Source organism: Spea bombifrons, chromosome 2, assembly GCF_027358695.1.
Source record: "Spea bombifrons isolate aSpeBom1 chromosome 2, aSpeBom1.2.pri, whole genome shotgun sequence".
Classification (NCBI taxonomy): Eukaryota; Metazoa; Chordata; class Amphibia; order Anura; family Pelobatidae; genus Spea; species Spea bombifrons.
The window spans coordinates 121660359-121684838 of record NC_071088.1 but is presented as its reverse complement, the minus strand read 5'-3'; the positions used below and the strand labels follow the sequence as shown (position 1 = coordinate 121684838).

Genomic DNA, 24480 nt, shown 5'->3' with positions numbered 1-24480 from the left:
AACTGTTTCTTTTAGATTGGCATTGCTAATTACTTAGCTCCTAATTCTGAATCAGCGGCATCATTTTAATTTTGTTCTTTTCATGAATATTCAGGAGTGGCGCTCATAGCCCCTCGGGGAGCAATTTTTCCTGCTTAATATGATCAGAATGAGACACCGTCTTGCCACCTTTGTCCTGTATGGTTGTTCCTCTATGTTCACCCCGTGTGGCACTCGAAGTGTTAACCAGATCCAGTGAGAATGGGTTTGTGGATTTATGTAAATGCACTTGACATGTGTAAGCCTGATTGTCACTAGTGGCAAATCTATGTGCGCGCATGCAAATTGAGGTCAGGCTGCTCAGTGCCCAATAACCGAGACAGCGCTTGTAGCATGGATGGCTGCACATTTTCTATTACTGAAAACAGCAAAATGTCAGATCATCCTTTTCAGTCCCATAAAGTGTCAGCGGTCTATAGTGGTAAGGGAATGTGTTGTTTCGCTCATATAAGACATATTACTGATATGTGTTATATTATTATTATTATTATTTTATTATTTAATAAAATTAACGTCTACCAATTGTTTGCACTGTAAACAATGATGGTATGTAGTGTACAATAATCTAACATTCTGTAAGTTTTCTATATACTCCATTCAAACGTAATGAAACACATATGGTTTACTCCGCACTTAATATGCATATAACTGGTTCTTACAAAAGCTTTGATCCGAATCGAGTTGAAAGCTTTTTTTTAATTATTATTATTTGTGTTATCGGCATTCCTCGCTTATATAAAAAAAATACACTAAAAGAACATCATAGGTCAAAGCTGCAAACGTATCATTTAGATTTAGAATATGGGTGTTTATAGTGATTTAAAAAAATAATCTGGTTTAACATGGGACTGAACAATACTTCCTGCTGTATAATAAACCCCCTTTAATAGTATAATGTAACACGGAGGAAGGACATTGATAGACTGTAAAACCTCGGGTTTAATATGCACAATCTACCCCTTTTTGAGTCCTGTAAATGAGGGGTGTATTATACAGAAGTACAAATTTATTTATGCTGCATGATTACTCTGAGAGTAATTGTGCAGCGTTAACCCCTTCAATGACACAATCGTGATGAGGCATTTGTGGCATTGAAGGGGTTAATGCGTGCGTCTTCAGTTCCCACAAGCTTGTGAGGACCAAGCCACAATGGAGCTCCAGCATTGAAAGGGTTCCCATTAGTGAGAGTCAGAGAGAGAGAGAGGTCATCTAGGTCATAAAGTAAAGAAACACACACTGATTACTATCTGATCAGTGACATTTTAGGTCACTGATTATTGATCAGATTCACCAATCAATGTTGGTGGCCTAAACCTGTGACTTACAAGTGATCTGATTAATGACTCCCTAGGTCGCTGATCATTGATCCGTCTCACCGATCAGCAGCCAGTGACCTTAACTGATGGGTTCGTATTATATGCAAGTATTATTTTTTTTTTACAAACTTGAGTGTAAAGCAATACCTGCGTACTATACTCTACACTAAGTACATTTTACAAGTAAATACAGCATGACGGACAACTTTAAAGGAACAAATACAAATAAAGGACCTGAAACCATATTTGTACTCCCTTCTAAATTACATTAGTCTTGAAGATTTTTTCTTTATATTAAACTAAATTAGGAATTACAAATTGAAACGTTTCAACGTAACATTTTAGATCTAAAGGGTTTTTACTTCCCTGAGAGGGTAAATAAGTGGCACGGCCTTCTAGCAGGAATGGTACGGGTTAGATATAGGTTGGATAACCATATACGAGACCAAGGTCTGATTAAGGTGTTAGATTTTTACAGCAGGAAAGTGTGGAAAGACTACATGGGCCAGGTGAATTATATCTGCTGTCCAGTTGTATGTTTTAAATGCATTATGAAGACTCGGTAGTTAGAGGTACATGTAACACATGTTACATGACCCTGCAGTAGTAAAGCACTGAAGATAAGGGTTGTGCTTAAGGTAAGAAGGAGATTTATGTAAACTGTATCGGTGATGGGAGAGGGCTAAGGTTAGAGGATATGTATATGTGTATATTGTTAGTCAGTATGTTTGTGCATGGTGTTGGAGTGTGCGTTTGTGGTGTTGGTGTTGGAGTGTGTATGCTACTGTATGGTGTCAGTGTGCATCAGCATATGACATTAGTGCGTATGTTAGTGTTTGTTATTAGCATGGCTATATGTTACATTAACACATGCACTCTTACATACAGCATGTTGTTAGCATGAGTGTGTGTATGTTAGTGGATGGTGTTAATATAAGTATGTGCATGTTTGTATATTTGTGTGTGTGTTAGTGTATGGTTTAAGCTTGAGTGTGTGCACCCTGCTGCCTCTAGCCCTGGGCTCATCCCTGCCAATACCAGTTATTTGGGTTGGCCCATAGTAATAATTAAACTTGAGATGTTCTCATCAGCCCTTCCAGCAGAAGAAGCTTCCAGTGTTGGCAATTAAGACATTGCTGCGTCAGTGCGTTAAAATGCTTTTTTGTATAAACCCTCAAATTTTAATGCAGTGGTGAGATGAGCTTTTCTTTAAATGTATTTCTGCTGAACACAAAGAAACTGCCTGCAGAAATGTATAGTTCCATGGCATCTCTTGCATCGAAGAGCTCTTGAAATTGCAGTTCAGAATATCCAGAGATCCCCATAGTTACTGCCTATGAAATCTTAGAAATTGTCTACATTTGCTCAGGCAATCCTGTCTAATTACCGAGAATGTTATTATGAAGCTACCTGCGGAACAGTTTTGGCTTTTATTGCCTCAGCGGGGTTGATGCTACAGTTCCATTTAAGTCATTATGCAGAATTCTCACCTCTGCCTCACTTAACATTCTAATAGCCCGCTAAGCAAGCAATCAAGTGAATTAAAGTTTTAGTTGAGGTAAGCAATTTTCATGGTCAACATTAATTCACATCACTACTACCAAAACAAGATTTTTATTGGAATAAAAAATATGTGAACTGTATCCTAATATTAAAGTGGAAATACATATTTATGTGACATCCTGCTTTAATGTTTTATTCATAGAAGTTTTACATGTTTTATGTGTAATGTAAATAACATATTTTTAAAATGTTAGCCTAATTTGAAATAAGTCCAGGCTAACAGTTCAGATAATATTATTAAATGAGTTGTATGTTTCATATATAAAATTAGTGTTTCTCCTCTACTCTTGATCCATCTTGAGTGCCCGAGCTTATTCATGTAGTAATTGTATTTTTTACATTATTTCATAATTTGGGCATTTTATGTGCCCAGTCTATTTTTTACGCAGGTTGGAAGTGTATATTAAATACATTAATACATTTAAAGTGATAAGCTTAAATAAATTGAAATTAAAAAAGAAAAAAGTAATTAAACCATTTTTCATCTAGTACTATGACATTAGGAGTTGATGAATATTGATATTAGTTAATGAAACTAAGGATGTTATTCCAACACTATGATGGGTAAAGCAAAAATGAAATCAGACTGATAGAATCCCTGTCTATTTACTGCAAGTCTTAATATACTGCATGTAGCCGATTGTTTTAGTAACAGTAATTTGAATTTGATTATTGTATATGTTTTGATACAGTGCCCATAATTTTCATATTAGTTACATAGGCTGAAAAAGACATCGCGTTCAGCCTTTCCCATATCTGTTAACTGCTGTTGATCCAAAAGAAGGAAAACAAATCCAGTTTGTAGCTCTTTCCAATTTTGCCACAAACTAGGATAGTAAAATCCTTCTTGACCCCAGAATGGCAGTCAGATCTCTCCTTGGATCAAGAAGCTGTTTCCTCATAATTAAAAAATTATTTCCCTGAATATTATGTCTTTGCAAATATCCATCCAGTTACTGTTTAAACGTCTGTACAGACTCTGATAAAACTATCTCTGCGGGCAGAGAATTCCACATCCTTATTGTCCATGCTGTACAAAATCAATTCCTTTGCCTTAGTCTAAATCTCCTTTCTTCCAGTCTAAACGCATGACCACGTGTCCTGTGCATAGTCCTGTTTATGAATACATTTCCAGACAATTTTTTAGCCCGCTTCTGCACCTTTTCCAGTGCTATGATATACTTCTTTAAAATAGATGCCCAAAATTGCACAGCATGTTCAAGGTGTGGTCTTACCATTGATTTATAAAGAGGCAAAATTATATTTTTATCCCGCAAATTGATGCCCCTTTTTTATACACGACAATACCTTACTGGCCTTAGCAACTGCTGACTGACATTGCACATTGTTACCTAGTTTGTTGTCTATAACAATTCCCAAATCCTTCTCATTTGTTGTTATCCCCAATTCACTGCTGTTTAGAGTGTAAGTTGCTTGTGCATTCCTTACCCCAAAGTGCGTAACTTTGCATTTATCTACATTGCATTTCATCTGCCATTTGTGTGCCCAGCCCTCTAAATCCCTCTGCAGCAAAGTAACATCCTGCTTCGTTTGTATTACTTTACAGAGTTTAGTGTCATCTGCAACATGACTTTCAACACCTATTTTATATATATATATATATATAAAATAGATTAATATAGTGGAAATTTACTAGTCTGTCTGATCTAGTGAATTTAAAGTCCTATGAAGATGTATCAACAGCTTACTTCTAACTTTAGAGCTAAAAGAATCAAATGATACTTTTTATTATTTGATGATGATACTAATTATGTCTGGGACATCGTATGCAATGGCAGGCACTCCTGATTCTTTCCTTGCCATGGTCGGTAGGCCGGTAACCTGTACCATGGAAGCAAAAAATTGCAAAAGAGCTGCCCTTTGGTTTAATAAAAAAACAAAACATTTTTTTATTGTGACATACAAAAAGTGTCGGCCAACATTTCTGCCAACCCATTGCAGCCAAGGTCTTGATGAAGCAGAAATTTTGACCGCTTGTTTGTCTGGATCATCTAGCCTCCCTGCAGTGAACACCTTACTTTGGTCTTTGGCCTTGTCTTATGTTAAGATAACCTTACAAAACAAGATTAAAGTAACTTTTATATTGACTACTATGGTTTAATTGAGTTTTTCTGAGAAAAGTATAATTGAGTATTCCTTAAATGGAAGTTCTTAAATTGTGGTTGCAATAAGCATTTTTTTTTAATACTAGAAACCCGCATGTTGGCTTCAGTATCTGTCGCTTGTGGGCAGTTTCCGTTTCATTGATCCATGTTGTAATTTCTTTCAGCCTTTGTCTTTCTAACAGAATAATAAGCACAAGCCTTGAAAAAACTTGGCTTTACTAAGTAACTGTAAATGAATTAAAGTAGTTGTGGTCTCTGTGCTGAAATCCCAGGAAACAGTACTCTGTTGTAGTCAGTTCAAAGGCAAATGGACTATCACTTTATTGACAGCGTGAGTTCACTACCATGGGAGCCTGGTTCCCATAGAAACTGGTTAAACTGGGGAATAGGCCTTGATTAGGCCCTCCTGAGATCAGGAAGCGAGGCCGTGCTGGGGAACGTTCCCATGATCTGCCTGCTTTGTATTCCTGTGGCGTCTAAGTTTTCAATAAGACTTTTGTTTCCTGTGTCCGCAAGACTTATTCTTACAAGCGTGTTTAAAAGCCAGGCCAGTTATTTTAGCCGTCTTCCTACTCACAGAAGTGCGATAGCCATACACGCTTAATATTTTGCGCCTTGTGACGTTAAGATTGTGACAATAATAATTTGATCCCTAGCAATTTCCACGTTAAATAAAAAGGCTATGAAAGTTTAGGGCAGCTCCTAACCTGGGAATTTGCAGGCGGATTTAATGTTTCTCCCTTACTTCAGTGTGAGCTGTGAAGGTCCCACACACAGCCTGCGTATTTATCTGCTGCCTTAGCCCAGGCCTAGGCTTCGTTGCTGCCGTTGTTACTGCTGAGCGTCAGATGTGATGTCATATCCTGGCGCTTTGCCTATTAGGCACGTATGGCACCTGGTGATGGCATGCTATGGAGGCTGTTACGGCTAGTGGTAGTGTAAACTGGCCAGATTGTAACTGGCTTATTGACCGGTGGTATATTGTGGGGCCTGATCACTCAATAGGGCTATACGCCGTGGGTATGGTGGCTACTGTGTCCCCCCAAACCTGCGGTCCTAGTTAGCTAAGTTTAGAATGCACCTCTGCCAACACCCATGATGTTTTCTCCCAGAAAGGGCTGGGCTGATCCTGCATAATGCATAGTTTGTGTGAGAAGACCTCTTGAAAGTTATCTAGCCATTGACTAGATAACTTATTGACCCAGCTAGATGACTGGGTTAGAGCATCTCAAAAACTGGTTTGTTCCCAGTCTGCAGTGGTCAAAAGTGGTCCAAGGAAGGAAAAATGGTGAACCAGCGACAAGGTCATGGGCAGCCAAGGCTTGTTGATGCACATGGGTGGGTTCAATCCACCAGACAAGCTATTGTAGCTCCAATTGCTGGTTCTGATAGAAAGGTGTCAGAACACAGTGCATCGCAGTTGCATATGGGGCTGCGTAGCCGCTGACCAGTCAGGGTGCCCATGCTGACCCCCTGTTACCTGCTGAAGACACCTACAATGGGCATGTGATCATTAGAACTGGACCACGGAACAATGGTAGAAGGTGGCCTGATCTGCTGAATCGCGTTTCCTTTTATATCACGTGGATGGCCGGGCGCGTCGCTTACCTGGAGAACACATGGCACCAGGATGCATGCATGGAGGCTCCACCTCACAAATTAGAGAACTTAGTGGATCTGGTGCTAACTTCTTGGTGCCAAATACAACAGCACCCCTTCAGAGGTCTAGTTGAGTCCATGACTCGACAGCTCTGGGCGACAAAAGAGGAACCTACACAATATTAGGCAGTCGGTCATATTATGGCTGATCGGTGTATATTCATTTTAGCATAAGTCAGATTGATATGAAGTGAAAGGATAGTTTCCAGGTGATGCTTTGCTGCCATCTCCTGTTTGCAGAATTATTAGCCTTATTATCTTTTTGTCATATTACACAAAACGAAACTTACATATCTATCAACAAAGGAAATGTCTTCATCCAGTTTTGATCCAGTGACTGAAAACTGGTTATCCTACAGTTCTTAGATGTAACAAGTAGTCGCAGTCCACGTCTTGTAACGTGAATAGTAATAGCAGAACAAATTGATCCCAATTTAACAGTGTTCTGTGTGCCTTTACCAGGAGACACCGTATTGCATTAAAGTGGGATGGGTGGTGGGTATAATTTAAGCCTTCTATTCTCTAAACCCTTTAGTGAAGCTAATTCCAGTTTGCAGGCACAAACGTCTGGTAAAGAACTGTCAATTAGCAGCTAGTATTCACTGAAGCAATTAAATGTAGAAACAAAGGGACAACATACAAAGGGACAACATACAAAAAAGAATGAGAACTGCAGACACTCCACTCAAAGACCTTGTAATACCTTATGAATGGACAGAAAACAAACTGGGAAAAGAGGCTGTCTTTGTGAAAGTAGGTACACAAGTAGAACAAGAAGCCATCCGTAAATCTTAAGTAGATTTGATCTCCAGAAACAAATCCATACTGGTGCGTTGAGCAGATTTCAACAGTCACCCAAGTGCCACCTCTGTTTCTATAGTTTATTCACAAACCAAGTCTCCTAAACCCTGTAATTGAACTTGGCCTGATCTTTTTGCATTATGGAATAGCCTGCCGTCAGAAGTGGCAGAGACTAATACAGTGAGGGAATCTAAACATGAATGGGATAGGCATAACGCTATCCTGAGTCTAAAACAAGACCAAGGAACAGTCCCTACAAATGGCAAACTAGCTGGGCAGGATGATTCTTATCTGCTGTCAAAATCTCAAATCTGGGACAGATTATATAGATTATATAGAATTGATATTTTTAATCCCTCTGGTTAGGTTACTAGGAACAGGGGGTGACCGTGGCCTGCCACAGAATTCAAGTTACCTTATTTATAGTCCCTACAGATCTGTTCCGTAATAGCAGTTCTTTTGGTCTGTAGATTAATGTGTTGTTACCATACTCATGTTATTGATTTATCTTGTGAAAGTTACCTCTGTTTTATTTTATTTTCTGCTTTTTAATACAGTCAGAGACTAGAGGTTCGAGCACAAGTTGCAAATGCCTTCTTAGACAAGTTCCAGCTTACGTCGGATGAAATGAATATACTCCGCGGTAGTCGAGAAGGACCTTTAACTGAGGTATGGCCTGATTTTCTGTACAGTGTATATTAGTTATTTGTGAATAATAAAATATTCTGTTTAGGGGTTCCCCTTTTACTGCTAACTCACCATATACCAGGAAAAGCAGACCCTGGACATGGTTACGTTGTCAGCCCTCCATAAATATACATTACTCTGATCCCGTGACCTACTGCCCTTATATTCACTTGATTACTAATATATCACTTTTTAATAATAATAATATTGATTACTATCAGTATCCTGGTCAGTCGCGTAGGTCGCCTGTATGATAGGGCCGTCCCTGCCCCACACATCCAGAAATAATGATGCAACAAAGTGCTAAAACAGCGCCAAAATAGCTACTAATTTTACATGGTGTAAAGAAAAATCGACTTTTCTAGCGGAAAAGGAGCCATTCTTAAACACAGTAACTTGACACTGATTAATAAATACCGGTACTATTTCCTGTGCTTTAATTGTTGTCATAATGGTCATTAAAAGCATTTTAACCCTTGAGTGCCAGAGAAGCATGCAGTCCATTGCAAACCCATGCTTTGATCACCTATACCCCAGTGGTTTGATTTTTAAGTAGTATTTTTTATATTCTGTGCTGATTTCTGCTTCTTCTTCTTTTGATTTGCAGGACTTTTTCAAAGTACTGGGTAAAGTTAAGCAAATACACAACGATGTAAAGTTACTACTGCGTACAAACCAGCAGACTGCAGGGTAAGAATCGTGGCGTGGATATTTTGGCTGTAATGTTTTTCATTTTTGCATTCTAAGTGGCTAATATGCTTAATGATCTAATGATAATTAGACAATTAATTTTTCTCTTTAGCCTTGAAATTATGGAGCAGATGGCACTCCTTCAAGAAACCTCTTATGAACGGCTTTACAGATGGGCACAAAGTAGGTGTTTATTCTTAAATGGATCTCACAGTCATATTGTCACCTGATTAGATACATATTGATCCAGCTAAAGTTTATTCTTTGTATTATGTACATAAACGTTTGCATTATTATATGTATTCTGCAGTATGGATGTGTATGTATGTGTGTGTGTGTATTTTTATATATATATATATATATATATATATATATATATATATATATATATATATATATATATAGTAAAATGTTTACTTTTTTACGACAGATGAGTGCAGGACACTGACCCAAGAATCCTGTGACATTTCTCCAGTTTTGTCTCAAGCAATGGATGCCCTGCAGGACAGGCCTGTATTATATAAGTAACTATCCATTTATACATATATTCTTTTTAATTGCTGCATTAAGCTAAGTTTTGTAATGGCTTAAATTGTAGCTATATTTGATTTCCTTGTATTTTATCATAGGATAGACTAATAATTATACCGCTGTTGTAAGGGCTTGTCTCCAGTCACAGCTCTAGCCGAACCCCTTGAAACAAGTGTCTCACTCCCCTTCCCAGTTCAAATGTATACATAAGTGATAAAAGTCATACATTAGCTATATGATTAAGCAGACTTTGAACGCCACATGTTAACATAGAAACATAGAATTTACTGGCAGATAAGAAACCATTCTGCCCATCTCGTCTCAGTCTCGACCTAGAGCAGTGCACCCATCCACCCTTCCTCGTCGGAGTCTACAATGCCTTAAAAGGAGCACTGTGCCTTTAAGACATGGAGCGCCTGACTGTTGTGCACAGCCTCCATAGTCTTAATTGACCGGTTGAGGAGTTTAAAGATCTCCCCTGTAGCTAACACGGCAAAGGCATCATAAGGCTATCTTGAATACAAGATCAACAACTGAATACGATTTTGAGGTTTTTATATCGGGGGGGGGGGGGGTTGGCAGACTAGAATGGTTCTTATCTGCTATTTAAACAAATAGCTACTACAGGGTTCCTGGACAGACATTTTTAGCAAAAATAGGATTTCTTTCTCATTTATTCAGGAAGCCATTAAGCAACTTCACCCTTAAAAAGGACAATATGGAAAATATCTAGTTTTGTGTGTTTTTCACATTTTTTCATCTCACATTTCACCACAAGGTGGCAGCAGCAGAACAGTATAATGAAAAGTGATAATAATTGCCGATAATGCTGAATTATGTGTTTTCAATGAACTTTTCAGTTTCATTTCAATTAAAGTTGAGTGAACTTTGTGTCAATGTAAATACGCCAAAACAAATTCAGAAAAAAGTGTGGGGCTCGCGAAATATAATTAGATTATGTTCCTTTTTGCGTGCCCCAGTAATGTTAAACCTGCTGGTGTTATTTGAGTCACATAAAACCGCCCAAGGACACATTGCCCAACTTTCACAACATTTCTTGGAAGCAGCATACACTTACGCAAAACTTGTGTTAAGTTTTACAAATAATCCACAGCAGTATTTTTTTTAATACCTGAAAACAGCTTAAAAGCAAATATATGAATGTATACCAGACAAGATAATATATCTTGCTTACTCATTGCATGCATGTTCATTGGCTGTGAGTTTTAACTTTATTTCCTTGTTTTCAAGACAAGTTCCAGGTCTATTTTTTTTCTTTGTATTTTTTATTTAATCAATTGGATCCCGTGATTTTGGATCTTTATCAAAATATCTTGATAAATGTCCAAGACCCTAATTGATTCCAGCTCTGAAGATCATTTTCCATTTCAGTTATTATTGTCATTTTATGTTCCATTTTTAAGTTATTCAAATTTATATTTTCCATGTCTGATATTACATCTGCCTCCACCAAAGGCATAGCCAAGGAATTTTATGCAAATGTTCCTTTATTTCCCATGAACCTTTAGTGAACACAGCATCGGAATCAGTCCATGTTAGGGGGTTGTAAGGAGTCTCCTGGGGGCGCTACCAGTGTTTAGCATGTATTGCATGTAAAATACATAAAGCAATATAGATAGTTTACATTGATATAGTTCCTATATGTACGTAAAGGTACTTTCCCAGATAACTTGGGGTGAGCCACCATTTACAAATACGAAGGGGCAATAAGGTCTCAAATATGGCACAGAAGAAGACAACAGAGGTAATTTCTAAATTAATACTAATAAAAAAAACAATGTTTATAGATGATATCCGCTAATTATGGATATAAGTTTAATTATAGTAAATGGACTTGGACCTCTGCTAATGATGATGTCACTTCCTCAACGCGTTAGTGTGCACTTCTCTTTCGGTAATAATGCTTTTTGCCGACAATTCTTTTATTAAAGGGGCCTGTACAAGTTTTCACATTTTAAATGAAAAATATCCAGTCTCTAAATCTGAATCAGTATTTGGTTCCAACTACACTATATGGACAAAAGTATTGGGACACACCGCTTAACTATTGAGTTCAGATGTTTCAATCAGACCCATTGCTACAGGTGTATAACATCGAGCACCAAGCCATGCAGCCTGCATTTACAAACATTTGTGAAAAAATGGGTTGTTCTGAAGAGTCAATGAGTGCTGATCCACATGGTCTTTAAAGTCACCAACGCTCTGCTGATTCCACACCTGAAGAGTTCCAAAATTCCATTGGCAATAAGATCAGCACAAAAACTGTGTTTTCATGGCCGGGCAGCTGCATGCAAGCCTCGCGTCACCAAGTACAATGCCAAGCGTCTGATCGAGTGGTGTAACACAAAAGTGTTCTGTGGAGTGACGGATCATGCTTCTGTTTGGCAGTCTGATGGACGAGTCTGGGTTTGGTGGATGCCAGGAGAACGTTACCTGCCTGACTGTCAACTGCACAGTTCAGCGGAGGAGAGAAAATAATATGGGACTGTTTTTCAGGGCTCAACCCCTTACTTCCAGTGAAGGCATATCTTAATGGTTCAACATACCAGTTTGGGGAAGGCCCTTTCCTATTCTAACATAACTGCACCCCAGTGCACAAAGCAAGGTCCATAAAGACATGGTTTGGATGAGTCTGGTGTGGAAGAACTTGACTGACTCTCACAGGGCCCTGACCTCAAACCCATCAGACACCTTTGGGATGAACTGGAATGGAGATTCAAGCCAAGCCTTCTTTGTCAACATCAGTGCCTAACCTTACAAATGCTCTACTGGACGAATGAGCAAAAAATCCCACAGTAACACTACAAAATCTCGTGGAAAGCCTTCCCAGAAGAGTGGAAGCTATTATAGCAGCACAGGGGGTACCTAAAAATTTATATATATGTATTTAGCAATGTCACAAAAGTACCTGTTGGTGTAATGGTCAGGTGTCCCAATACTTTTGTCCACATGTTGCATAATCCTGAACCTGCATTTGTCATACACCAGATATTTGTGATGTTTTGGGTGATTACTGTACAGCTGTGTAATGTTTGACTACAGATAATCTTAATGGGATCATAAGGCATTGCCACTCTGTTCACCTCATTTACACACACACTGCAAGAAGACACACAAAGTAAAAGTAAGCATGCATAGTTATCTGACCTTCACATGCTTGTGTGTCTTCTGACCAGCTGGTATGTTTGCAAGAAACCAGAATTATAATATTTCAACTGTAGCCAGCTGTCAAAGTTTGAAGACTGGGTAAAAAATGGTGAGACCATCCATAAAGACTAGGGCCACCATAGGAGTTGCATCAGCTCTTTTGTGATCTCGATTATATATGGGGTAACAAATGAAGAGCGAGTAGGGTTTACCTCAGTCCTGTCAAGATTGGACCAATGGGGGATGGTTACCTTCTGGGCTGCATTGATTTGAAAATGTTAATCCTCTACCAGAAACTGTTTGTTTTTACTTGAAATCACTTGAGTGACTCAAAAAACTTGAGTTCCTTATAAAGGGCAATGTAGTAGCTTTTTGGGAGTATGTTTTCTATGTTAGAAGGTGCACTGACTGTTTTATCTCCCACCTATGTTTTGGTCCTACTATCACTGGATCATCCGGCTTGGCGGCAAGCCTTTTTTTGGGTCTGAGTTCGCCAGGAATTGCATCTAAATTGACTAATTCATGGTTTATACAACTGAGGATCTTTGACCATGTTTGCTTATAAGGATTGCACTTACATGAGACCCACCGCCACACTGTATAAATTACAGTATAAATTGTATGTTTTTATTTTGGATGTCAACACGTGGGAAGATGTCCAGCGAAGGACACTAATGGTCTAATTATCACAAATCTATTTCTGTATCTATTAAGTGTTTGTCCTCATTCAGGTTGGACTCCATTATTATGCGCAGGGCATCCGTGAGAGTTGGCAGGAAACGTAATACAAACAATCCCGGCTTTCTCACAACGTCGCAGTGACAACGTTTCGCTATCTCAGCAAAAGATGATTTATGGGTCTTTAAACTTGTTTTCTGGTCCGTCCTTCGTTTACACCATGTAATGGGAAAAGCGTAGAACTTGGTTCTCACTGAAGCCAAAGCAAAACATGGAGATAAATGTGATGTTTTGTGCAGACTCGTTTGTACAAAATTCTTCTGTCCTTTCTATAGATATTTGAACTTTTTCATATCAGACCATAATAATTCAAAGTGTACGTTTTGGAAATTAGTGAGAGTTACAGGAATTAAGTGAAGAGACACATTATTTGTATTCTCTATTATGTATTATGCTTTGCTGCTTGTTTCCAGATTGTCAGTTTGCATACAATGTTCTGTTGGTTTCTGTGTTTTGTGTTCACAAGGTTCCTCCCTTCTGAGAACTTGGGCTTGAGTTGTGGGTTCATACTTTGTGGTAAATAATAGAATAGGTCTGGAGAAATGGCAGTGATAAATAATCACATGATGACCGTTGGTCTCTATGAAGATTCTCGGCAATAATCACAGACCTTTAAATTCTCGTTAAGCAGACACTTAATGTTCCCATGATGATTGCTTCCCGTTTAGAACATGTAGGCGTTTTTTGGGGTTTTTTTTAACGTGTTTTTAGAGCAAAATTTAAAAAAACAGGTGGAATGTCCCTGTTGATTGGATCCTTACATTGGACTACTTTTTGCCTGTTTTGTCCAAATTTTTATTGTGTATGGGCAAATAGACAAGCTTACCCTCGAGCTTAAGGACTAGTCCGTTAATTAAATTAAAGAGCACCTAATATTTTCTTGAAGCAGAAGATGGGGTCTGTGGACAACCTTTTCTTTCTTTTCACCCTTTCATGGAAGGTGCCTCTTTGCCTAATCTACTGAATTAAATATATATATGCTGCATTAGAAGCTTCATATATAGTATTGCTGAATGCAATACAAACATTTTGCCTAGAACACTTAATGGATATGTGACACAAAGAGCGGGCAGTGATTGGTTGTTGAAAGTTCCTAAAGTTTCTGTGTCGTTTTATCATAAGGAGAAAGAATAAAATGATAGATTCTAAGGTTTCTTGGCTTGGCATACTAGACAATGCAATTAATGGTTTGGCTTAATGGAACAACACCTTTAAGTGCAATGGATTTCCTTGATCAATAGCGAACATTTGGAAAATTGTGGTTAACTACTCAGTAATTTAGTGAATATATAAACCTATGTGCATTTCAACAGCTAAATTGACCTTGATTCTGGGTTATGTCTGTATGACTACAACTTTGAGATCTCTCGATTGCTTTTAACGCTGTATCGCATCAATATGAAAATTATTCATGATCTATACATTCTTTGTTCCAGCACGCTAAAAATACACTTTGGCCACAATGTGACCCATAGTTATGCGTAATAGCTTTCATTTCGGTTATTGAAACGGATCGTAATCTACAGAAGGCATTTGTGAACATGCAATGGGAATGGCTTTGTGTAAAGTGGAGTTTAATTGTGGCCTTTGATCGTTCGAAATATTTAACACAATAGGTTGTTTTATGTCAAACATGATGAGAGCTATTCTGCTTGTTATGTTGTGACTGTGCAAAATGGATTTGGGTTTTTTTGTGTGTGTTTTTTTTGTTGTTGTGTTTTTACACGTATTTCCCTAATAAAATCCAAAACACAGTAACTGAAAATCAGTTAATGCAACCTGTTAAATTGATATGTCAGTATGCAGCGAACTTTTGTTTTCATAGCAGATTTCATGATTTTAGTTAAAAGCTTCACAAGGCCGTTTTAACGTAATGCTTTTATTCAAAATACAAAAACCAATAGATCAGTGTACAGTTAAATAAATGGAAATCACAGTGTGATACACGTAAAGGCAATTTAAGTAACATCACCCCCAAGGAAAAAAAATCTGTAAAATTTTAACAAAATTGTGTGTTGTTTTTCAGATACACCCTGGATGAATTTGGTACAGCCCGAAGGAGCGCAGTAGTCCGTGGGTTTATTGATGCGCTCACAAGAGGTGGGCCAGGTGGTACCCCTCGACCTATAGAAATGCATTCTCATGACCCTTTAAGGTAAAGCATGGCCCTTTTCTATATTTATTCTTCAAGAATAGTGAAATAAACATTTATCTGTGAGAATACACGCGTTCACCCTTATCATTACGTCTTATAGGTTATCTCCAACGTTAAATGTCATCTATGTTATCCTGACTGTTCAGATAATGAGTAGCATACTCGGGAACTTCCCAGGGTAGCACCTTACTCTTCTGTGGGAGTGGCTTCATGTGGGAGGGCAGGGATAACCCCTTTACAGTGAGGGTATTGGGTGAGCAGAGGGGAAGTGGGCGGGGCAAGGAGTGGGTGTGGTCACACAGAGCTGTCCTGCTCAGAGAAAGAAGAAACTGACCGGGTGACCTGGTGGAGGAGAGCTTCACCAACACACTCCGTAGATGAAGCATGGATTGGTCGGTTAGCCCTGAACGTCAGTGTATTTAGCAGTATATGGGCAATTAATGTAATAATCTCCTATGTGTATGGGGAATTAATGTAATGTACTCGTTTATGTTTACGTATACATATCTATAGAATGTTGGAAATAGATTTTCTTTGTTTGCTTAAAGCGTTGTTACCCCAGCTCTAGAAAAATACTATTTTGAAAATGTTGATTTATGTCCAGCAGCAGACATTTTTAAGGCAGGGAAACCTAAATCTTTTTGGCTTTCTACTAAAGTTCTTTCAGTCTGCCCCAGGTTTTGTTCATCAATGTGAAGTCTTGAGATGGCAATAATGCACTCTAGAAAATAAACTGAAATTCATCTGGCCTGTTTGCTCAGGGCTAGTTTGAATTAGGGCGCATAGATCACAGGTTTTGCGAACATTAAAGGGGTCTGTCCCATGCAGCCCCGCCAACAAAGAATGCATATTAAAGTACTTTAAAATCCACCCATTAAACCTTATTTTTAGTAAAAAAAATTTAAAAAATAAAGTGGTTTAACTTTAGGAGAAGTTGCAACTCCAGAGCTGCAGAATATGGTCCCCTCTGTGGTCCCGTCTCCACTCTTTAAATCACCTGAATTCAATCAGACTTGAAATCAATGAGTGCTTTCTGGGCATATCGGGGAAGGATCATGCAGAAGTGGTTATGATGGCTGGAGTGTCCCTTAACAAACTTTACTTGCATTTGCTAAGGTTTTGTACAGAATGATGGATTGGTAGATTTTTTTGTTATTTGTCGTTCTGTATTCACAGTCTGAACCACATGTACAGAACTATCTTGGTGTGTTTCTTACACAAACTACAAATAAAGTCCAAGAGTCCATAGCAGCAAGATTGGAAACAACATTCCAGTATTGTTTTTATCTGATTATTATTTGTTGGTTTGCATAGCACAGAGTAAACCGTCAGAAGAAAGATTAAAATAACAGGACTGCTAAGGTCCATTTCATTAAACTACATTAAAATTGTTTAAGCGGAACAGCACCTTTTAATATGCTTCTCCTGTGTCCCTGACGCTCCCATTAAACAAGAGCACGCAATAAACTACTTGAGTTCTTTAAAATGCATTTTTCATAACAAAATAAAACACTTACCTGACCTAGAAGTTGCAGCCCTGTGGCTGCAGCTGGCCCCTTCTTTCATGGTCCGAAATTCCTTGCCGTTGGTTGGCTGCTGGAAGGAAAGCTCTAAAATCAATCAATGGGAGTGCTAGCCACGCACGTGCATGGGGGTCCGAGCAGCCGAGCCAGCCTTGGAGCTCACTGTAGGTAAGTATATCACGTGCCAGGCGATGTGTTCAGCTGGGCGGTGGGAAAAGGTGCAAATGGGGTATTGCGCTGAATCCCCCCTCCAAGCATTTGCAAAAGCAACACCACAAAGACACCATGCAGCTGTATGCACTGAAGTACATTTCATATGTTTCTTAATTATAAGGAACTTTTTAATTCTGAGTGTGTTTCGTTGTTATGTAAAGGTATGTGGGAGATATGCTGGCCTGGTTGCATCAAGCTACTGCATCTGAGAAGGAGCACCTGGAAGCACTTTTGAAACTTGTAAACATTCAAGGTAGGCCAAAAGTAGTCCTATTTTTTTATATCCATTCCTTTGAACTATCATTAGATGTTTTAAGGGGATCTGTGTCCCATTCAATTAAAAATCTCTATTCACACAAATGAGTTTCTGTCTGTCTGATGGATTTCTCGTAGACAAAACCTCCAGTGATGCTAGCTGTGTGTTCCTGTATAACGCTTCTGCCCATAATAATCAATGGCGGCGGTAGATAAGACCAAAGAATTTAAGATATTTGGAAAACAGATTTTTTTTGTGTTATGCAAATATAGTATAAAATATCTCACCCCGTCTAAATAATATTCCAGGGTTATCAGCGAGTTCCCATGATGGAATTTGCAGTAAATGGACTTGATTATTAAGGCAGCATGAAATATCCAAAAAGAACAATGTACACATCCAGTGGTTGGTGAATCATTTACCCCTTTATACCCTGGTGCATGGTATGACATGCGTTTGGATAGGTCTTGGATTCACAAATGCAGACTGTGCCCTGGCTTACCGGAGATGACTACCTTAAATTACAGCATCTGATTAAGATACTCCAAGAAACATTCTACAAATGTTGCCTGATAGCTATTGAGTACAGCTATTGAGTACACCGATTGTTTTCAATCCTCTACGTCGTTCCAATTAGTCGGCCATGTATTTAATCTCTGTCCGTACCTCTCTCGTTCAGTACATGCAAGATCCTTTGCCGATTAGCTATTGGTATCCAGTACTAGCTACTTTAAGTTATGTAGATTTTAAACTCTCAGCCAAAGTTTGGAGATCCAGGTATCTAAACGTGATTTACTGCATATTTTCATGACGACATATACGCATAAAAGTATATTAACATTTGCATAAATATATAATTGAATAGTATATGTATCCCACATGCAGAAGCTATGAATGCTTCTGTATCTTTATTTGTGACGCCATTTTGCATATGTTGTTTATAGGGTTAAATAAACGTAAGGTTCTAGGGTAAATAAGCCCGACGAACTTCACCAGTATAGAAGACACGATATTTAATCCATGATCCATCAGGATGTTCTGAAAGAGATGTCACCGTGTGTTTGTTGACAGGGGTTGAAGACAATATCCAGGAGGTAGTCGGCCACATCACAGAGGGTGTCTGCAGACCACTAAAGGTTAAAAACAATAACTTATTTTTCTTTAATTCTTCTATTTCTTTAATTCTTCTGTATAACTTTAAACACATGCAGTACAATTTTATGTGCCAGCCCCGGCTCCCTGCACACATGCTCTGTTATCAAAAGAAGTAACTGTGCCTGCTCTGGAAGAACAGAATATTTTATTGTAATATTGTTTTAATTATCTGACTAATCAAACGGAAGTGTCGCTTTCATATTTCTTAGAACACAATTCATTTCTCAAAGACAGCTAATAACTCGTACTTTTCTATTTTTCCAATAATGAAATTCTTTTGGTGTTCTTTTGTTTCAAAGCAGACCTAATTTCTGTGTTGAGGCTATCTAACTTCTCTTTACGCACCCTTACATACGCTGCCTGAACCGATCAACAACTTAACACCTGGGAAGAAATAACTTAACTGTACATATTGCATTTATTTATATAGCGCCAGCAGATTCCATAGCGCTGTTACAGCAGTATCGGTAAAACAATTTAAAATCACACGCAATAACAGACTGGTACAAAAGGAGAAGAGGGCCCTGCTCTTGTGAGCTTACAATCTAGTCTGTGGTTGAGGGGCAAGTGAAACAGTAGGACTGCTTGGAAAGGGATGAGTCTACTGAAGTTGTTGAGATGGCTTGACTAGGATGCTGGCTGAGAGTGTTAGAAAACGTTGTATGGATCTTGCCTTCCTTTATGGAGAGATGTTTCAATCTAGTCCATGTGGAAAATAAATTGCATTCTGGAGAGCATCATAGCCAACGTTGGGGGAGGATGACTTAACCATGGCGCCAGCATGGTCTTTTTCTCTCACTGCTGAGAAGACCTCTAGTAGCGTTCTGTCTTTTGCTGTCAGCGGACCACTGTCGTTACTAGCCACAATGGTAAATATGGCCCAGTGTATGGACAGATTAAGCTTTAGGCCCAAGTAATAGTTACGGGGTATTTAAGAAAGGATTACAATACATGGTGGGAAAGTGACACAGTTTGTTCATTTTTAATCCCACTAAACCTGCACATAAGGAATTTATTCTGTAGTACACAATCTGTATACAATCCCTTGTATGGGAAAAAAAGGTCCCGTTTCAGATGTTTTCATTTGAATTCCTAGAAGATACTAGAGAAACGTTCTAATGCTATCAACATTTTATTTATGATTTGTACGAGTCAAGAACACATGCAATCATAATCAGTCTTTCAAGGTTCCCTAACCGTTACTACTGTAAACAGAGTGCGACAGCGGACCTATCGTACATATGATTACTTGGAGCTGATAGTGCTTCATTATGTGGTTAGCTTGTAAGTCGTAACATCTTGACCTTTCCTTCTGAGCTGGATAAAAACCATTGGTTTTTGGTGATGTGATGAACCTTGTAATTCTTGATGCTTTCAAGTTCCCAGTTGTAGACTAAAGAGGTTAATTGACCCTTAGGGGCTCAGCTAAAGAACTAGGCTTTTCTGTACAGACAGGGGAGTAACCATGTGTAAAAGCATATTACATGAACAAGGTATTGGGGTTGGCTTTCCTTTCCAAAGTATAGAGGTCTCCTCTTCAACTATCATTCTGTATGTCAATCTCAGACTTTTGAGAAAGGAGCTGATCTCGAACTAAGAAGAGAGACTCGTTTAGAATGAGATACCAGGATTATACATCATTATACATTGTAAAGGCCCATCCTAACAAGCTTCTCTCTAAGGTAGGCATGTCCAAAGTCCGGCCCGCGGGCCAATTGCGGCCCGCCTTCCGGACTGATACGGCCCCCCAAGTGAGCCACGGGACTTGGCGTCATCAGCCGGCGCAGGGAGAAGGAAAGCGCGAGATTTGGGCTTTCCTTCTCCCTGTGCCGGCACACACAGCCACAAGGGCTTTCTGATGAAGAAATTGTGTAGGGGAGGGTTAGATTTCAACCCTAGTCTACAGTAACTTTAAACAGGGTTCATGTTTGACTGTAGACGAGGGTTGAAATCTAACCCTCCCCTACACAATTTCTTCATCAGATGCCCTTGTGGCTGTGTGTGCCGGCGCAGGGAGAAGGAAAGCCCAAATCTTGCGATCTCGGATGTTGCTAGATTTGGGCTTTCCTTCTCCTGCGCCGGCACACACAGCCACAAGGGCATCTGATGAAGAAATTATAGGCAGTGGCGGAACTACTGGGGTCGCGACTGCGACCGGGCCCTGGAGTTCTGCCAGTCAGGGGGGCCCAAGGGGTGCCGAGCGGTTGCTGAAAACGACCGCTCGGCACCTCTTGGGACCCCCTGACTGACAGAAATCCAGGACTCCTCTGCTCGCCGCCGCCTGCCTCTGCGCTGCCCAGAGTGCAGTGTTGGAAGCGTGAGGCGTTTGTCTCGGGTGCCGACGCTTCACGCTGAGCGCCGGCATATGATGTCATATGCCGGCACTCAGCAGTGAAGCGCCGGCACCAGAGACAAACGCCTCACGCTCCCAACACAGGAGTTGATAGTAAGTGACCTACAAAGGGGGGAGTAGGGAGGGAGTGGATAGATTGTGAGAAGGGGGGGTAGGGAGTCAGGGAGAGGGTAGATTGTTAGAAGGGGGGTAGGGAGGGAGAGGGTAGATCGTGAGAAGGGTAGGGAGGGAGAGGGGAGATTTTGAGAAGGGGGGGAGGGAGGGAGGGGGGGGATTGTGAGAAGGAGGGGTAGGGAGGAAGAGGGGAGATTGTGAGAAGGGGGTAGGGAGGGAGAGGGGAGATTGTGAGAAGGGGGTAGGGAGGGAGAGGGGAGATTGTGAGAAGGGGGGTAGGGAGGGGAGATAGTGAGAAAGGGATAGATGTGGTATGCCGTTTTCAATAAACGTTGCATAAAATAGTTAATTTGCATTTAGTTTTAATGGTTCAGAAAATGTCAGGCAAAATGGTCGGCCCTCGCACATGTTCACTTCATCAAATCTGGCACTCTTCAAAAAAGTTTGGATATGCCTGTCCTAAGGGAATAGCTTGGCTGGCCGGTATAATTAGATCAGTGAGATTTCTTCGGTTTCCTTGCACATTGAATTATGCATTATGCAGGGCCATAATGAATAGTGAAGTGAGGGAGCTGAAACCACAACTCCCCATTTAGTAAATAAACCCCATTGTTCATTTAGAACAAATGCATATGTATGTGAACCAGAGATTAAATTGCATCTGGTGTCGGGGAAAGGGCAATTGTGAATCCTGCTTTTAAAGACTTTGGATTTGTAGTTCTGAATGTGGGTAAAGGTTTTCTCCAGGATTTGATGTCTATACAATGAAACACCTGAAAGATATCCTCTACTGTACTGTTGCAGTTGCAACTTTGTTGCATTACATTTATTTATATAGCGCCAGCAGTTTCCATAGCGCTTTACAATAAGCAGGTTAAATGTAAAATCCCAAACGATCACAAACGGGTTCAAAAAGAGAAGAGAGCCCTGCTCTTGTGAGCTTACAATCTAGTCGGTTAAGGGGGAAATGTTTCATTATTAAGCCTTACTTCACTATTACAGAAACGGGTGTGTTGATATTTGTTAGCGTGTCTAGCTGGCCTTCATGCCAGTGGAATAGATGGGTAGCAGAAGGGTTCCATACTCGGGTGAGGAGAAGAATAAAAACTCAAGCATAAGAACTTGATTAGATAATGCTGGCTTTGCCACAGGCTGCTGCCAATCTGGGCTTCCATGAGGTTAACTTGTTAATTAATTATCTCCAAAACAAGTACATTGATTGTCAAAAGCACAAGCTGTAGGAAGTTTAAACACATTGATTTATTTATGGTAAAACCTATAACAGTCTCTATTTTAAGTGTCTTCATTTTGTTGAAACATGAATCTCTACAAGTGGTGTGACAAGATCAATGATCTTTTGAAAAGCAAAAGCACATATTAATAGCGCACGCTCCAGAACCGTTATTTGAAACATTGTAATTTCAATATAAACATATAATTTGTTTACCATCAAACCATTTTGTCCCAATTTTTTTTTATCTGGCTCTAAAAGGCTTTCAGTGCTGGTCAGTTAATTTAGTTTATTAAAGTACCCCCAAAAGCACTGTTAGCCATAACTACTTCGTGTCTCATTCTTTATATGTAGATATATATACATTTGTCACATTGGTTAAAGCAAGGAGGCAGGGGATTATGTGCATATGTGTACAGACACACACATTCATACACACACACACACACATTCATACACACACCAGCACGCAACTGTTAGTGGTCACGAGCTTGTTGACTAGATTACTGGCATCTGTGTCTTATTTTAATTATTGACATATATGGCAACTGAAAGTCCCATTTAACAAAAGTTTTTATTCTGCTTGTTTCTGTAATTTCTTTTGTGTTGGTTTCCTTCACAGGTTCGCATTGAGCAAGTGATCATCGCAGAGCCAGGCGCTGTTTTGCTGTACAAAATCTCCAATCTTCTGAAATTCTACCACCACACAATAAGGTACCTGCACGATCACCCAGAGTACATTTTTGTGCTTACATTTTAACCCCTCCACGACAATTGAGAGCTGTCACAAGCGCCACTGCGGGAGATTTTGCTTCTCACAAGATGTTGGCGTCCTTTAAACAAATACGTTTCCAAGAGGGTCTCTCCAGACCCTCCTGAGAACTCTGGGCTCCCCCTGCAGGTTGAATACTGCATTCAACCATGCAAGTCAACAGAGTCCTGCTTTCTAATCACAATGTGATTAGTAAAATAAGTTAAAAAAAGGTAACAAATGTGGCCTATTACCCCCCAAACAAGCTGGTAAACACATGCATAGAGATGTTTTTTCCAGAAAAATTGAAACAGAATGAAATGTGGAATATCTTCTTTGAATGCCATGTTATAAACATTATTTTTCATTGTAAAACTATATTACATGAAAACCTTTATGAAAGATGCACGAGTAATGGCAGTTACTTAACTTTTTCATTTGTAATAGGTGCTAAGGTGCAAATCTGATTGGGCTCGCTTTCCCCGTCCAATTCATGTAGGAGGATTAGAGGAGATCTTTTGTTTTTTTGTGTCGATGGTTTCTTCAATTATTTTATTACATTTTATGGAAAGGGGGGGTTACCTGTTCTCATGTATACTTGAAATGTTCTTAACAAATACAGACCTTGTTGTTCCATTTGCAACAAAAAATAAAGTTTTAAAAAGCAAATTTAGTTTATTTACTGAATAAGCTGTATTTTTATTTCAAGCATGATACTTTTATATACACTGAATTTCGTGTTCCCAGTGTAACAAAATACATTTCAATTGGTAAAATTACTCCACTCTGCATTTTGTTCAACTTTTTCTGAAAAAAAATGTCCTGTTTTTTTTCCATGGCTTCAAATTTGCGGAAATTTTACATCTCTAGGGGGTATCACTGTACTCAGGAGATGTTGCTGAACACATATTGGGGTGTTTGGCAGTGACATATACCACGAGCTATAAGTTCATATATGAAGTAAAATATGTGTGTGGGGAAAAAAACTCACAAAGTTTGACAAAGACTGGTAGTAGAACTAGTGCATGGAAAGAGTTAAAATACTAGCATTTGAAATACCCTGGGGTTTCTAGATGCAAAAATATATGATTTAATAGGGTAAATTGCATTGGCCGGTTTCAAAGATGTCCCAAGTAGCACATGGGGGCAGAATGACCAGATTTGAAAAAAGAAATGGTTTTGAAATAGCAAAATGCTGCTTGTGCTTATTGCCCAATAACTCGCAAAAAACCCCCAAAAACATAAAAACATTGGGTATTTCTAAACTCAGGACAAATAGTAGAACCTATTCAGTAGTTTTCATTAGCTTTTATAAATTTTTCACCATATTTTATACTTTAAAAATATGATACAATCAAAATAATGGCATCTAAAGAAAGCCCCTCTTGTCCTGAAAAAAAAATATAACCTG

The 24480-nt window shown here is 39.1% G+C and overlaps 1 protein-coding gene across 1 annotated transcript in view; it reads left to right on the top strand.

Annotated features, from left to right (window-relative positions):
• Positions 1-24480, top strand: part of COG6 (component of oligomeric golgi complex 6) — a 56156-nt gene that overhangs the window by 15922 nt on the left and 15754 nt on the right. Inside the window, exons 5-12 of the mRNA XM_053456330.1 lie at positions 8062-8173; positions 8799-8881; positions 8994-9064; positions 9312-9405; positions 15345-15473; positions 17371-17462; positions 18537-18601; positions 22941-23032. Coding sequence (XP_053312305.1) covers positions 8062-8173; positions 8799-8881; positions 8994-9064; positions 9312-9405; positions 15345-15473; positions 17371-17462; positions 18537-18601; positions 22941-23032 — 738 coding nt within the window. The remainder of the gene's footprint in view (positions 1-8061; positions 8174-8798; positions 8882-8993; positions 9065-9311; positions 9406-15344; positions 15474-17370; positions 17463-18536; positions 18602-22940; positions 23033-24480) is intronic.